The 13,522-nt window shown below is 42.9% G+C and overlaps 1 protein-coding gene across 5 annotated transcripts in view; it reads left to right on the top strand.

Annotated features, from left to right (window-relative positions):
- The first annotated feature begins 2,064 nt into the window (after positions 1 to 2,064).
- kcna4 (potassium voltage-gated channel, shaker-related subfamily, member 4) overlaps positions 2,065 to 13,522 on the top strand; it is a 61,331-nt gene continuing 49,873 nt past the window's right edge. For 2 of the 5 annotated variants that reach the window (XM_088296921.1, XM_088296918.1), the window contains exons 1-2: positions 2,065 to 2,536; positions 2,716 to 6,219. In XM_088296921.1, coding sequence (XP_088153047.1) covers positions 3,180 to 5,267 — 2,088 coding nt within the window. In that variant the 5' untranslated portion in view covers positions 2,065 to 2,536; positions 2,716 to 3,179 and the 3' untranslated portion in view covers positions 5,268 to 6,219. Of the gene's footprint in view, positions 2,537 to 2,715; positions 6,220 to 7,260; positions 7,315 to 13,522 lie in introns of those variants that run through there. The other 3 variants (XM_088296919.1, XM_088296922.1, XM_088296920.1) reach the window with 3 other exon arrangements.

Here is a 13,522-nt window from a genome sequence, read left to right as displayed (position 1 = left end):
ACCAAACAAAAATGTCACAAAATGTACGACTCCTCAAATGATGATCTCGCATCGTATCTATTTTGTGTGAAATCTGGGCTTGTTAAATTGAACACAAAGTTGATATACTCCCCAACAAGCCTTGACTTATTTTCTGATAAACTACCATTGTGAAAGACAAATACACACTGCTTTACCTCGACAATAGATTTAGCATTCTTTTTTTAGTGTATACTATATCTTTGCATTTTAATCTATCGGATTAAATAACAACACCATGGTAGCAGTTGAAATAGTGCACATGAAACCAAATGATCACTTCAGGAGGATTACAAAGATATGTTCCCCTTCAGAATGGCTCCTTTGGGGAATATGGGAATTTCTTGGTGACTTTACAGTCAGCATTGACAAGCTGTGCTCGTTCAAATTAGTGTTTCTGTTCAACTATTGATACTTTTTTTTATCTTTCTCATTCATCAGGGTTTCTAGTTTGTTAATCATGTCCATCAATTCTTGCAGCATGTTTTGTTGTATGACCGTTTCACTTAGTTCATTTGACATGTAATTTAATGATTTATTTAATTTTTTCCTACGTCCTCCACACCTTCTTCAACTCCAGGTTTTACATTCTTTTGCATTTTAGGCCTTCTTTTCGTTTTGCAGTTTTCTACTGTCCCTCTTTGTTGAAATGTTTGACGTCCAAACTAGAGGACCTTCAGAAACATGGAAGTTTAACTATAGGCACTTTTTTGTTTGGTTTACTTCACAATCTGAGTCGCTACTATGTCACAATTGCTGTTCACTACCTTTGAAGCCACTGGAAGGTGGAGCAGGTGCACTCACCGAGCTCACCGACGACAGCTCTCGTCACCGGCGTCAATCACAGTCGCCGTAGGGTCACATTTGCCCCCACCACCTGCTTTAATACAGCTGGAGGGGATAGCGGTTGCAGTCAACAGTTCTCCACAACCTCAGAGCTTCAAAGACTCCAGATGCGGCTTTCACTTCTTGGTTGCAACTTCACAAAAGGCCGGCATTAAGGTGTCTAAATATTGCAATGTCGATTTAATCAGCCCAAGGCCTTCAGAATCAGCAGATCTGGCCAATGTGACTTAAACAAATGGCAGTGGGACTCTTTCTTTGACTAATTCGGGTTCAAATTTGTCCTCATGGGGCCAGCCGGGGTCAGCAAATTGGGCTTCAGTGACCAATGAGCGGTTGGCTAGAACTAAATTTGTTGCAGCCAATTTCAACTCTCTGTAGACTGTTGCCGAGTTCTGCACACACGAATACACTTAATAATCATCATCTGTGGTAAGAAGATGATGTATTTTACTTCACATTTTTTGCTTTAGTATCATTATTAAATAAATGTTTCGGAGCTGCTCCAGATGATGTACATATGTTGCGTAGAATTGATTGCTTCTATTCCTGCGATAGGATCAAGGTGGTATTAAAACGTAGTCGAATAAGTACCCACTGAATGCCAAAGTACCAAATGCCTGGCCCACTACTTATTTGCTGAACTTACTTCTTAGTTTGACATTTCAGATCATTGACATGCAACGTTTTCAGCATCCACACTCGAAACTATCTGTTTGTAATAGATTAATTTATTGTTTTTTAGTTGTAATTTTGCAACCAAGTAACATGAAAATTCATGTGCTGTTGAACAAATGGAACAAACACGTTACGATTTATAGATGGAGAGACAGATAGATGTATAGATATATCCCATGGGAAATTGAGTGCTCAGTTGTGCAGCTGCTCAACATACACACTTGGGATTAAACATAAAGTGACATGTAGGCTGACCTCGCGATCCTCCTCCTCCTCCCTGCCTCTTCATCACTAATTAAGTGTTGTACCCGTCTATAATTTGATGGCTTCGTGTAGGAAGCGCAGAGGGTGCTCAGAGGTGTGAGACTGCAGCACGGTGGCAGTGAGCGAATGCATCCACTGGGGGAGGACAGAGCACCGCCTGCATGCTCTGCAGTGAGAGCGCCCCTATCTCGCACGGAGAAGCTCTCCGCTACACACACGCACTCGCATTCGCGCGCACACGGGAGGGATACAGGAGGATAGGTAGGGATACAGCTGCAGACAGACAGACAGATGTGTGATGCTCACACTCCGCCATGCTGGGGCCGCTTGGATTGACCGGGGTGAAGGTAAACTTTTGCCCATCCTCACATGCATTCGCCTCAACCGTGCGTGGCTCTCATCGATGTCATATCGCCGCTCGCACACCTTTTTAAACCTTTAGCACCGCCTGCATTCAGAAAGGGTTGTGGCGATGGAGCCGACACAGTGGGCTGAAGTCGCAACAGATCCTGTTGAATTGAGACGTCGACACGCAGCCCAAAAGTGCCCTTCTCAGAGTGCGTCAGAGCTCGCATGGATATAGTGGATGAGGTGGTCGCTGCTTGGCAACGTCAAGGGATTGGTTATATGACATCCAAAACTGACACGGAGATTTGGAAGTGCATCCTCACCTATAGCACACCCATCACCCGCCGGCTGATACGTCTGGGAGGCGGTTGGTCCTTTTTTACATGTAAGTATACATGCTAGGAGCTATAAATAGGCAGCAATGAGGGAAAGGCGCGCAGCAGAGATTTATGAATGCCGTCACCCGATAATAATACAACACAATGAAGTTTCTACACTGCACAATATGCATAGTAGACTGAACTGTTCTATACTAACGATTCGGTTTGTGTTGTTTTCTTGCAGCACCAGACAACATCAGAGGATGTAATTTACCAGAACCATAATATAACAGCAAGGATCCCATTTTTTAATGTCTCTCATAAAATGCCAACCGGTAGTGACCAAGGCAAGGAGGATCAAAAGACGCATGTGGTGGAATTAACCACCTGATGGAGACCACCAAAGATACTGTGTGTGACTCACAATGCTGACCACATCAAGGCTGCTGCATGTGTGTGCGTAACAGGCCGGGCCCCCACGGCCCTCACCTTTGCTGGGAAAATTATGTCATAAAATACTGGGGGGCCTGTGTCAAAAGGTTATTATTCATTATCACCGGTGAGCGCACACAAAGTATGGATCTGACTGGGTGGACTCTTATTTTGATCCACAGCTGACTGGTCCATTCCAGCTATACAACTTCTATCCTCTGGTCTCCTTGCAGGTTTTATTTTTCTTCGCTCAACGACCGAACCTTCTGACTTAAAATGGAGTTTGCAATGGTGGGCGCGGACGGCGGGTGCAACAGCCACCTGCCGTACGGGTATGCCCAAGCCCGCGCCCGGGAGAGGGAGCGAGAGAGGGAGCGCCAGGCAGCCCAGTCTAGAGCGGCTGCAGCGGCGGTGGCAGCCGAGAGCGGATCCGGAGCGGATGGGGGAGGCGTCGGCTCCGGGGGAACCACCTCTTCATCCACCACCACAACCACCTCCGCCTCATCGGGCGCGCATCTCCTTAACAACCGCCAGCATCCGTCTCGCACCGCCTCCGCCAGCGCCAACATCAACAGCGGCAGTACCGCCTCGCGCCCCTCCTCCTCCTCCTCCTCCTCCTCCACCTCTTCCTCATCGTCATCGCAGGATCCCGAGAAGCAGAGACTCCTCAGAGAGCGCAAAAAGCACCGCGGCGTCGGACGGTGGAGACGCAGCCGGACCACTCTGGGCGGAGACCTGCGCCACTCCGAACTGGCGCTGCTCGGCTCCGAGGAGGACATCATGATCGAAGAGGAAGAGGAAGCCGAGGAAGAGGAGGAGGATGGGGAGGAGGAGCGGGAAAAGGGTTCCAGTTTTCTATGTAACATGGATGATGATGATGATGATGATGACGACGACGAAGAAACTGTTTCAATTACTGACAGGCATCCTCAGTCCGGATATGCGAATGTTTACAGCGAGTTGGGCTGCTGCGAGAGAGTTGTCATCAACGTGTCGGGCCTCAAGTTTGAAACTCAGCTCAAGACTCTCACTCAGTTTCCCGACACTCTCCTCGGAGACCCCGACAAGCGCATCCGGTACTTTGACCCGCTGAGGAACGAGTACTTCTTCGATCGGAACCGTCCGAGTTTTGACGCTATTCTTTACTATTACCAGTCTGGAGGGCGCTTGAAACGACCCGCCAACGTTCCGTTTGACATTTTCTCTGAGGAGGTAAAGTTTTATGAACTTGGAGAGGAGGCGATACAGAAGTTTCGAGAGGATGAGGGTTTTGTCAAAGAGGAGGAGAAACCTCTCCCGGAGGACGAGTTCAAGCGCCAAATTTGGTTGCTGTTTGAATATCCGGAGAGCTCCAGTCCGGCCAGGGGGATCGCAGTGGTGTCTGTGCTCGTTATTGTCATATCGATCGTCATTTTCTGCCTGGAGACGTTGCCCGAGTTTAGGGATGACAAAGAGTACTTGCAAGCCAGACACAATTCCACGCTGCCGGACCACGGATTTACCCCCTTCAACGACCCATTTTTCATCGTGGAGACGGTGTGCATTATTTGGTTCTCCTTTGAGATTATTGTCCGCTTCTTTGCGAGTCCGAGCAAAACGGCGTTCTTTAAAAACATCATGAACTCCATTGACATTGTTTCCATTTTGCCTTACTTCATAACCCTGGGTACGGACCTGGCGCAGCACCAAGGCAACGGACAGCAGGCAATGAGTTTCGCCATCCTGAGAATAATCCGCCTGGTCAGGGTCTTCCGCATCTTCAAACTGTCCAGACACTCCAAAGGCCTCCAGATTCTGGGCCACACTCTGCGTGCCAGCATGAGGGAGCTGGCGTTGCTCATCTTCTTCCTGGTTATCGGTGTCATCCTCTTCTCGAGCGCCGTTTACTTCGCCGAGGCGGACGAGCCCACCTCGCAGTTCACCAGCATCCCGGACGCCTTCTGGTGGGCCGTGGTGACGATGACCACGGTGGGCTACGGGGATATGAAGCCCATCACCGTCGGTGGCAAGATAGTGGGCTCCTTGTGCGCTATAGCGGGCGTGTTGACCATCGCGCTACCGGTGCCGGTCATAGTGTCCAACTTCAACTATTTTTACCACCGAGAGACCGACAATAACGAGGAACAGGCGCAACCGGTGGTTGAGAGCATGCCGCCAGGATGCCCTTACTTCCCGGACTTTTTGCGCAAATTCAAAGGCTCGCCCTCCGGCTCCTCGCTGGGGGACAAAGCCGAGTACATGGAAATGGAAGAAGGGGTGACGGAGTCTCTGTGCGGCCTGGACAAAAGCCCCAGTAAAGGGAACGGCACAGACATAAGCAGAAGGAACAGTACTAATTCCAAATCCATTCAGACTGACGTGTGATTACAAATATTTTTGTTTTGTTTTTCTTTTCCCGGAGAAAATATAAATACACCTGAAATATATATTGGTAGTCATCCAAACGAAGTTTTACGCACGGGCCATGAAGCGCCACCCTTCCCGGACCCCTCTGCCCTCCTTCTACCTACAAGCGCTCAGAAGTCGCCATGGTTACCAGGTCTCATGATAGTTTCACGCACACCTTCCACATAATGCCAAATTAATTTATTTAACTTTTGCTGGATTCCAAACTAGACATATAATGAAATTACAGAAAAGATGCTCTGCACTCGCACTTTATGAGTTCCATCTGTCAATAGCAGGAAGAGTAGTGAAGGTCAATTTTCTATTATGCAGTAGGGCCACATTTTGTTTTGTACTTGCTAGATTGACATATTTTTAGTCACAAAGGCTGGCAGGCATTCTTGGATCAATTAAAAAAATGGAAACAGACTGCTTAAAAGAGTTGAACAATGGAAATGACACCTTACCCTAATTGAAACGTTATAAAAGTGCAATGTGGAAGTTGATTGAACTCTCTTAGCCCTCAGATACTTGTATGAAGTGAAGCTTATTGAAAGGGCAGTGCATTTGGCCGTCATCACATAAACCAGGGCTAGAAATAATCATGTTGTGCTGTACATGTGCACCCACTATGAGAGCTAAGCACCAGAATCACCACATTGAAACACAGCAGGAGGAAGGACTTCTCCCTCCATGTTTCTAATGAACATGACGTCAGTGTCCCAAAAATTTTACTGTAAGCCACCTCCAAATGATAATATCCCTTTACACGGACGCAAATGGAACACTGAAGCAAAAAAGACTCCATAGAGGAAACTCCTTGTGAGGAAGTTGTGAGCAACTTCCCCATGTCAGCTGGACTTGGTGCCCATTTTTTTTTTTAACTCAAGAGGACTATTACTATCCCATCTGGATGTGGACGTCTTCCAAGGTATGTTTCCCCTAATCACAATATTAATGATGATGATGACCAGACAAATATTTACAAAGAGTTGAGTTGCATCAGACACAACATTTTGCATCAATTTTAATGCTTGAATGACAAGAAATTAAATACATAAATAACACTTGCTAAACATGTATGTATTCCAAATTAACACACATGCTCATTCTTGCTTGTCGTTCCCGTCTTTTAGACTGATGATCAAATCATATTTTAAACAACGTTCATTACTAAAAAAAAATACCCGAAACAAAACACTGTTTCTAAAATAACTGCTGTATCACCTTATCAGTTTTTAAAAAGTGTGTTTAAACTTCTCGATCTTCTTTCTGGTGTCTGACTTGCATAAACATGTCCTAACATTATGACAGTCTAGTGTTTCCAGTGTTTCCCATCAAATTCAGTAGAAGGGTTTTCATCTTGAACCTAAAATGTAACAATTAAGACAGAGTATCAACAACATTTTATCCAAAACTTGTTTTAATACATAGATCAAAAGTTGCCCTCTGAATTTTATTGGCATATCCATTTCACATTTCGTTACATCAAAATGATTTGGATGAACTTGCCCGAGGCACACTGTGGCTTCCAAAGCTCAAAATGGTAACATGCAATCCAAAGGTATATGCAGCCGTTGTGTTCATGCTCACGAAGAAACAATGTAATAATATATACATAGAAGGCTTAATAAGTATTTCAGTATTGTTGATGAGCTGTATTGAGCAAAGTAATAATCCATCTAACTGACATGTATTTTTTTGTTTGTTAAGATGCTATTGATTGCACAAATATTATACAAGATCATTAAAAAAAAAAAAAGAACCACACTCCATAAATTAAGCTGTATTTGAAATTAATGTACGCGTCATGATCTCTTCAAGCCAAGTCGGGAAGAAAGTTGACAAAAATTCTGAACGAAATAACAATAATTTGTTCTAAGACCCCACAAGTCTAAAAACAGTGTTCTTATTAATATTGCTTTTGTGAAAAACGAATTAAGCAGCATTTTTAATCTTTTATCCATCTCAGGGAGCTGCCAAATTGCCCTTTAGTGTACTGTCACTTGCTGACGTGACACCACAAAGCCTAAGGCCTCAGGTAACGACCGTCACGTACAGACAGATGATCGATGGTGGAAGGTGGCCTCCAAGTGCTAATACACAGCGGGCAATTTAACACCATCCGCAAGTGGAGATCTTGCAGTTCCTTTTACTATAAATACATTTTTCTCATGGAGATCTCCTTCATGGACTCCAGCAAACCCGTCTGCCATGTAGACTATGAGCCAGGGATGAGCTCGAAGCTGCTTTGATTGCCCAGGAGTCAATTGTCTCGCAGAACATCAAATAAAAAAAAAACTTTATCCGTATTTTGTGCGCACCTTGCACTGAGCACGAAAATAGGACCCCTTGTCTTAAATTCACACATAAGACCCTATCTTCGTGCTCAACGCAATACTAGCGCAAAGCGTTGTCTAACTATACGCATTTTTGTATGTGGGCACAGAAATGAGTGTTTGCACTGTTGTGTGACTGAACACAGCTGACTTGACTCCCAGCCATTCCTAGTGGCTCCCCTCACTCCCTATAAATTTAGCGGAGTAGGATAAAATTAAGTTTATAAGGAACGGCATGAAGAGCTCTACTTTTCATTGCTGTAGCATCGGTCGCTGAAAAGTGGGTACTTGAAGACTGCCTTCAACCCCCAATCGTGCATCTGTGTGTGACAACCTCCACACAGATGCACATCCAGTTGTGCCGCAGTATGTGGGTGCTTTTTTATATATATTAAAGATGATACTCATAATAATAATGGATTCAGTGAATTGCATTGTACGATAATTCAGAGGGTTTCATGGACAATGAGAGCAACAACAACAAAAATAAATGTTGTCCATTTGTATGAATTGTAGTTAAATTATTGCTTTTCATTGTAGTATTTAAAAAGAAAAATCATGCAAATAAATGAGGGGGAAATACCCTCTCAGATGGAAGCAACATTTCAGAAAATATATGTTTTAGTGCCACTAGTAAGCCTTTCTACTAGTCTACACATTTTTCTGGAAGATCACTTATAAACCAAGACATGAGACAGTTTTTAATGTGACATTCCTCTGCAATGAATGTTGAAAAAGTAAAAAAAAAAAAAAAAAAAAAAAAAAAAGGAAAACCAAAGTAAAGCCCAGTATGTATCTTGACAGATCCCTCCAGCACACCAGCATTTATCCTCATAAAAGATTACGAGTGCAACACAAGCACCCAAACACTGCACCTTGTCACTCACTGAGCCAGCTCTCATCAACGCATAATCACTGCGGCAGCGTGTAATTACTTTTTGCGCTGTGTGTTATTCTCACAGGAACCATTAATATATGATATTTCCACTCAGAATCAAACACAGGGACAGCCCCGGCCTGGCACATGGCCATCTTCACTTTGTGCCTCACACTTAGTACTTACGTAACGTGGCTTATGGCAATAGGCGCAATCCAAAACATTTTTTGAGCAGTGTGTGGGTCAGGCATATTCTTAGTGCTGCGCTGCTGATCCGAGTGTGAAAACAGCCTGTATCATCTCGAGCCGCACAACAAATCTGAATGGTTTTGAGAGTATCACATGCATGGACGGTGTTTGTGGCGCAGATTTAGACCATATGGCCATGTTACAAACTGAGTTATTTATGCTTCTTTCTCAGAAGTTTTCCCATGGCTGTCAAAGAACATCCAAGGCGGCCAGAAAGCTTGTGTGTGACATGCAATGCCATACAAGGCCATGTTAAGAAATGAGTTATCATCACTATTACTCAATTAATAGTTTTCCCCTGAGAAAATTATCCAGAGTGAACAAATTATCTGGCAGTTGTTTAAGCCAAAATTAAACAGTTAATAGGCTCATTAATTAATTGCAATATGTAGATATTTACTTTAAAAATATGTTTGATCATAAAATGTAACTAAAAAAACAACAAACATAACATTTCTGCAACAATCATTGAAACTGACCACAACAGAGCCTTAAGAAGAAAGAAATATTTGTATGAATATTTATTTTATATTTTTATTTGACAAAATTAGAGCCAGTATTTTCCTAAACAAGACTGTTAAAAAAACAGAAGCAACTTTACTTGAGTTGTATGGGCATTAAAAAAAAATCAAAAACAAAATTAGTCACAGTATTTAATTAAAATAGATGGTTCTTGATAAATCGCTATAAAACACATAAAGTGATTGATTCTGTGGTATAATATAATGATTATATTGAATCATAGTTATTGTGGAGTGCAAGAGTCCTTGGTGGTTTATTGTCCTGGGTTTGCAGCTCCTACTTGTAGATTAGCTCATTTGTTTGTTTGCTTAAAATAAATTGTAATCCAACTGAAACCATATTTGCCCGACCAGTGGAACGTATCTCACTTAGCACAAATTCAACACCACTCACAATTATATCAACAGCAATTATGACTAAATCAGGGATGTCCAAACTTTTTGCAAAGCGGGCCGGATTTGAAGTTGCAAAATGTCGGGGGGGCCGACCTCGGCTGACATTCACTGCATAAAGAACAATATATTCAAACACATTTTAGCAAGCGATTCTGTGTTTCACATTTTGCTTTTTTATTTGCATTTAAACCATCAAACATGTATTTTGGTTCATTTGAAATATGAACATCACATGCAATTGAATATTTGCTTAACTTTTTATTCTTAAACAGAAGTAATTATACTCTTGAGTGCAAATAATATTTGAACATGAATTATATTATGAACATGAATTATATTATCATCATGGGAGTTCAATGTCCACAGAATTTTTGAAAAACAGAAATGATTACCACAAGTGCAGGACTAATTTGATATATATGACATATCAAATATAAATGTTGATTGAAAATTTTATTCTGGAATGAAAACCGACAACTTGTCTGAATTTGTGACTGAACAAAACAAAATTAAGTCAGTTATTTTAATGACAAATGACTTGCCTGCATTAATGTGACGGGTGATACTGAGATCTGGACTGCAGCACAAAGGCCAGGTCTGGCTCAAAGGCAGAAGTATTAATGCGCAAGATGTCTCGCAGATGAGAGTCTGTGAGCCGTGTCCTCAGACGACTCTTATTTAAGTTCATTACAGAGAATGTCTTTTCACACAAATACGTCGACCCAAACAAGCTCAACATTTTCTTAGCAAACTCTCGAATCTCTCGAAACCTGCCTTTATCCAGCTCTCTGTAAAAGTTGGCAAGAGAAAGTTGCTGGTGCCGACTACGGCTCTCGGCGTCACACTGCAACTCAATGAGCTCCAGCTGTAAATGGGCTGGAACATTGTCTGTGTCCACGGAGAAAGGTGATGAAAAAAGAGCGATGTCCTTCTCAATAGCTGCAAAATCCCGAAAGCGTTGTGTGAACTCTTCAGCCAAAGATTTCATATCTGATGCGTACCTCTTCGGTGTCTTTCAAACAGTTTGAGCTTGATTCCAAAGGCTTTTATGTGTGAAAATAGTTTGTTTATGACTCCGTCTGGTCGCTGGAGACTGGTGTTCAGGACATTAAGGTGCTTTGTAATGTCAACTAGAAAACCCAAATCAGCTAGCCACATGGGGTCACTTAGTTCTTGCATAGGTTGTCCCTTTTCAGCCAAAAACTCACAGATTTGCTGCTAAAGAGAGTAGAAGCGCGACAGTGCAGAACCCCGACTAAGCCATCGCACGTCAGTGAAATAGACAACATCTCCATATTCTGCATGAACATCGCTGAGAAACTGTTGAAACTGGCGGTGGCATAGCGCTCTGGAGCGAATATAGTTAATAGCCTTTATCACCGGTTTCATAACATGTTCGTATTGGAGATGTTTGGCACACAGAACTTGCTGATGAATGATGCAATGGAGTTTTACAGCGCTACCCCCTTCTTCACTTACTTTGTTACATATTAGTGTCGCTAATCCACTTCGTTCGCCAGCCATGGATGGTGCGCCGTCCGTAATAATCCCAGAAATTTTATTCCACGGGAGTTTTAAGTCATCCACGGCAGCGCAAACAGAAGAGAATAGGTCTGTTCCTCTCGTTTGGGCTTTCAGGCTCTGCAGGTCAAGTAGTTCTTCAGTAACGTTCATGTCATTGTCCACTCCTCTCAAAAAAATAAGCAACTGGGCAGTGTCCGAGGCGTCTGTGCTTTCGTCGCAAGCCAGCGAAAAAAAATCTAACTCCTTTCCTTGGACCCCCAATTGTCTTTTGATGTCTGACGACACTTCCTCAATCCTGCGTGCTACGGTGTTACGTGCCAGGCAAACTTTGGCAAACTCTTGCTGCTTCTCGGGACATATTTTCTTCGCCATAGTCATCATGCAGTCTTTGATAAATTCACCCTCGGTGAAAGGTTTGCAATGCTTCGCGATCAGTGTTGCTACCTCGTAGCTAGCTTTCGTGGCATTCTCATTTGACTCTCGGGCTCTTGCAAAATACTGCTGCTGTGAGAATAAACCCGCTTCAAGTTGCGCCAATTTCTTGCTGCGTTCCTCCCCGGTCAAATTGTCATACATGTCAGCGTGTTTCGTTTGGTAATGTCGTTTGACATTGAACTCTTTAAAAACAGCCACGGTCTCTTTGCAAATGAGACAGACACAGTTGTTACGTATTTCTGTGAAGAAATAGTCCAATTTCCACACATCTTTGAAGCGTCGACCCTCGCAGTCAACTTTCCTTTTTTTGTTTATTGTCGCCATTTTATAAATTGGGGGTAAAGGTCACCCGGGCTGATGCCTTGTAGTGATACTGCCTCTAGTGGGTAAATTAAGAACAGCAGTTAGGAAGAGCGCGCACTCAGTACTGTATATGTGCGGGCCAGAATGTATTAATTTTATTACAGAGGCTGCGGGCCGGATTAAGTTTGACCCCGGGCCGCATTTGGCCCCCGGGCCGGACTTTGGACATGTCTGGACTAAATGCTACAAGCCAGTTAAATAGCCTTATTAGTTTGCGGCCGGTTTAAGGTTATTGTTATTGAGTATTACAGCTGTTGGTTAAATGTTAGGTTCTAAACAACCACCACCAAACTTTTTGTTAACTTACCACGCTGTCTCTGTGGTGATCTACGATGTCTCTTCAGCTTTGTTGTGTTTTTTTCTTCCTATATGTACCCGCATTCTTTCTCTTTGACTAAAATCAAGCATCAGGATTTTTTTCTCCACTTCAATTTTGCGAAAATTAGTCCATATATCACGTCCACTCTTTTCCCTGGGCCCTGAGGAAATGTGAATCACTCAAATGAGTTCTTCAAAGTTTCAATCTGGGACTGCTCCAATGTGATCTGCTCGGCAATGCCGGGACATTTGGCAAATTGTGCACGCATACCAATCTTGTTTAGATCAACAGAGGAGAATGCCGTCACCGGCATGTGCCATGTTTTGACCAGCTCGGTCCTGTTATGTTGAGGATAGGCACTGATGAAATTGTGGCGTCAAGTGATAGTTTTTTTTTTTTTTGCAATGTTTTACAGGATGTCTTAAATAACGTGTCATTGATTTTTTTTATTTTTTTTTTCATCAAACCAATTGTCAACCAAGAAAAGTTGTCATCAGGCACATATCCTGCCCCCAAACACACTGTTGCTTTGTGATTGGTCTGCACCACCATTGATGGCTCAGAGGAAATCAGCAGTCTCAGGACAAGATAGATTTTCTGGGGTGTGTGAACTGGCAAATACTGCGAGAATTCAGCTTACATGCAAAGTCAGTGCAAAGCATGGCCATTAATGCCTGACCTTTACGCAGTGTTTATTTTGCTGTGACCGGCAACTCATCAATGCGCCTTATTTTACTGTAAATCAAGAAAAAACTCACCACCTAGTATTATTTGGTTGTGAATGATGAGAGAACGTGCCACCTAGCGATATTTTGTCATGAAATCGCTCAAGAACTTGTTTGAGAGAGCGGTAATCGATGCTAAGAAATCATATCATTTTTTCTCTCGTCTTTGCTCGTGATCAAAAATGCCCACAGATTATAGCCCAGTTTTTATTTAATGAACTGCATTTTAGTCTTGTCTTCATTAGTCGATCAAATTCATAAGAATTTAGTCCCAATTATTTTTTAGTTGCGGAGGTTTTACTCTCGTGTAGTCTTTTTTTCATCTGGTGAAAAAATGACAAAAATATTTTCAATTAGTTTTTCGTCAATGAAATTAGCACTACTAATGGTTGTGTATCTCTTTTCACAAGCGGTGGATTGGATACTTGGCTTACTCATAGACATATTCCTTATAATAAACTGCCATCTTGCGGGTTTGCCAATTTG

The sequence above is a fragment of the Idiotropiscis lumnitzeri genome, chromosome 5, assembly GCF_059441095.1.
Source record: "Idiotropiscis lumnitzeri isolate Australia: NSW breed Sydney's pygmy pipehorse chromosome 5, RoL_Ilum_1.0, whole genome shotgun sequence".
NCBI classification, from domain to species: Eukaryota; Metazoa; Chordata; class Actinopteri; order Syngnathiformes; family Syngnathidae; genus Idiotropiscis; species Idiotropiscis lumnitzeri.
Note: the sequence above shows the minus strand (reverse complement) of the source record. Positions and strands in the feature narration are given on the sequence as shown.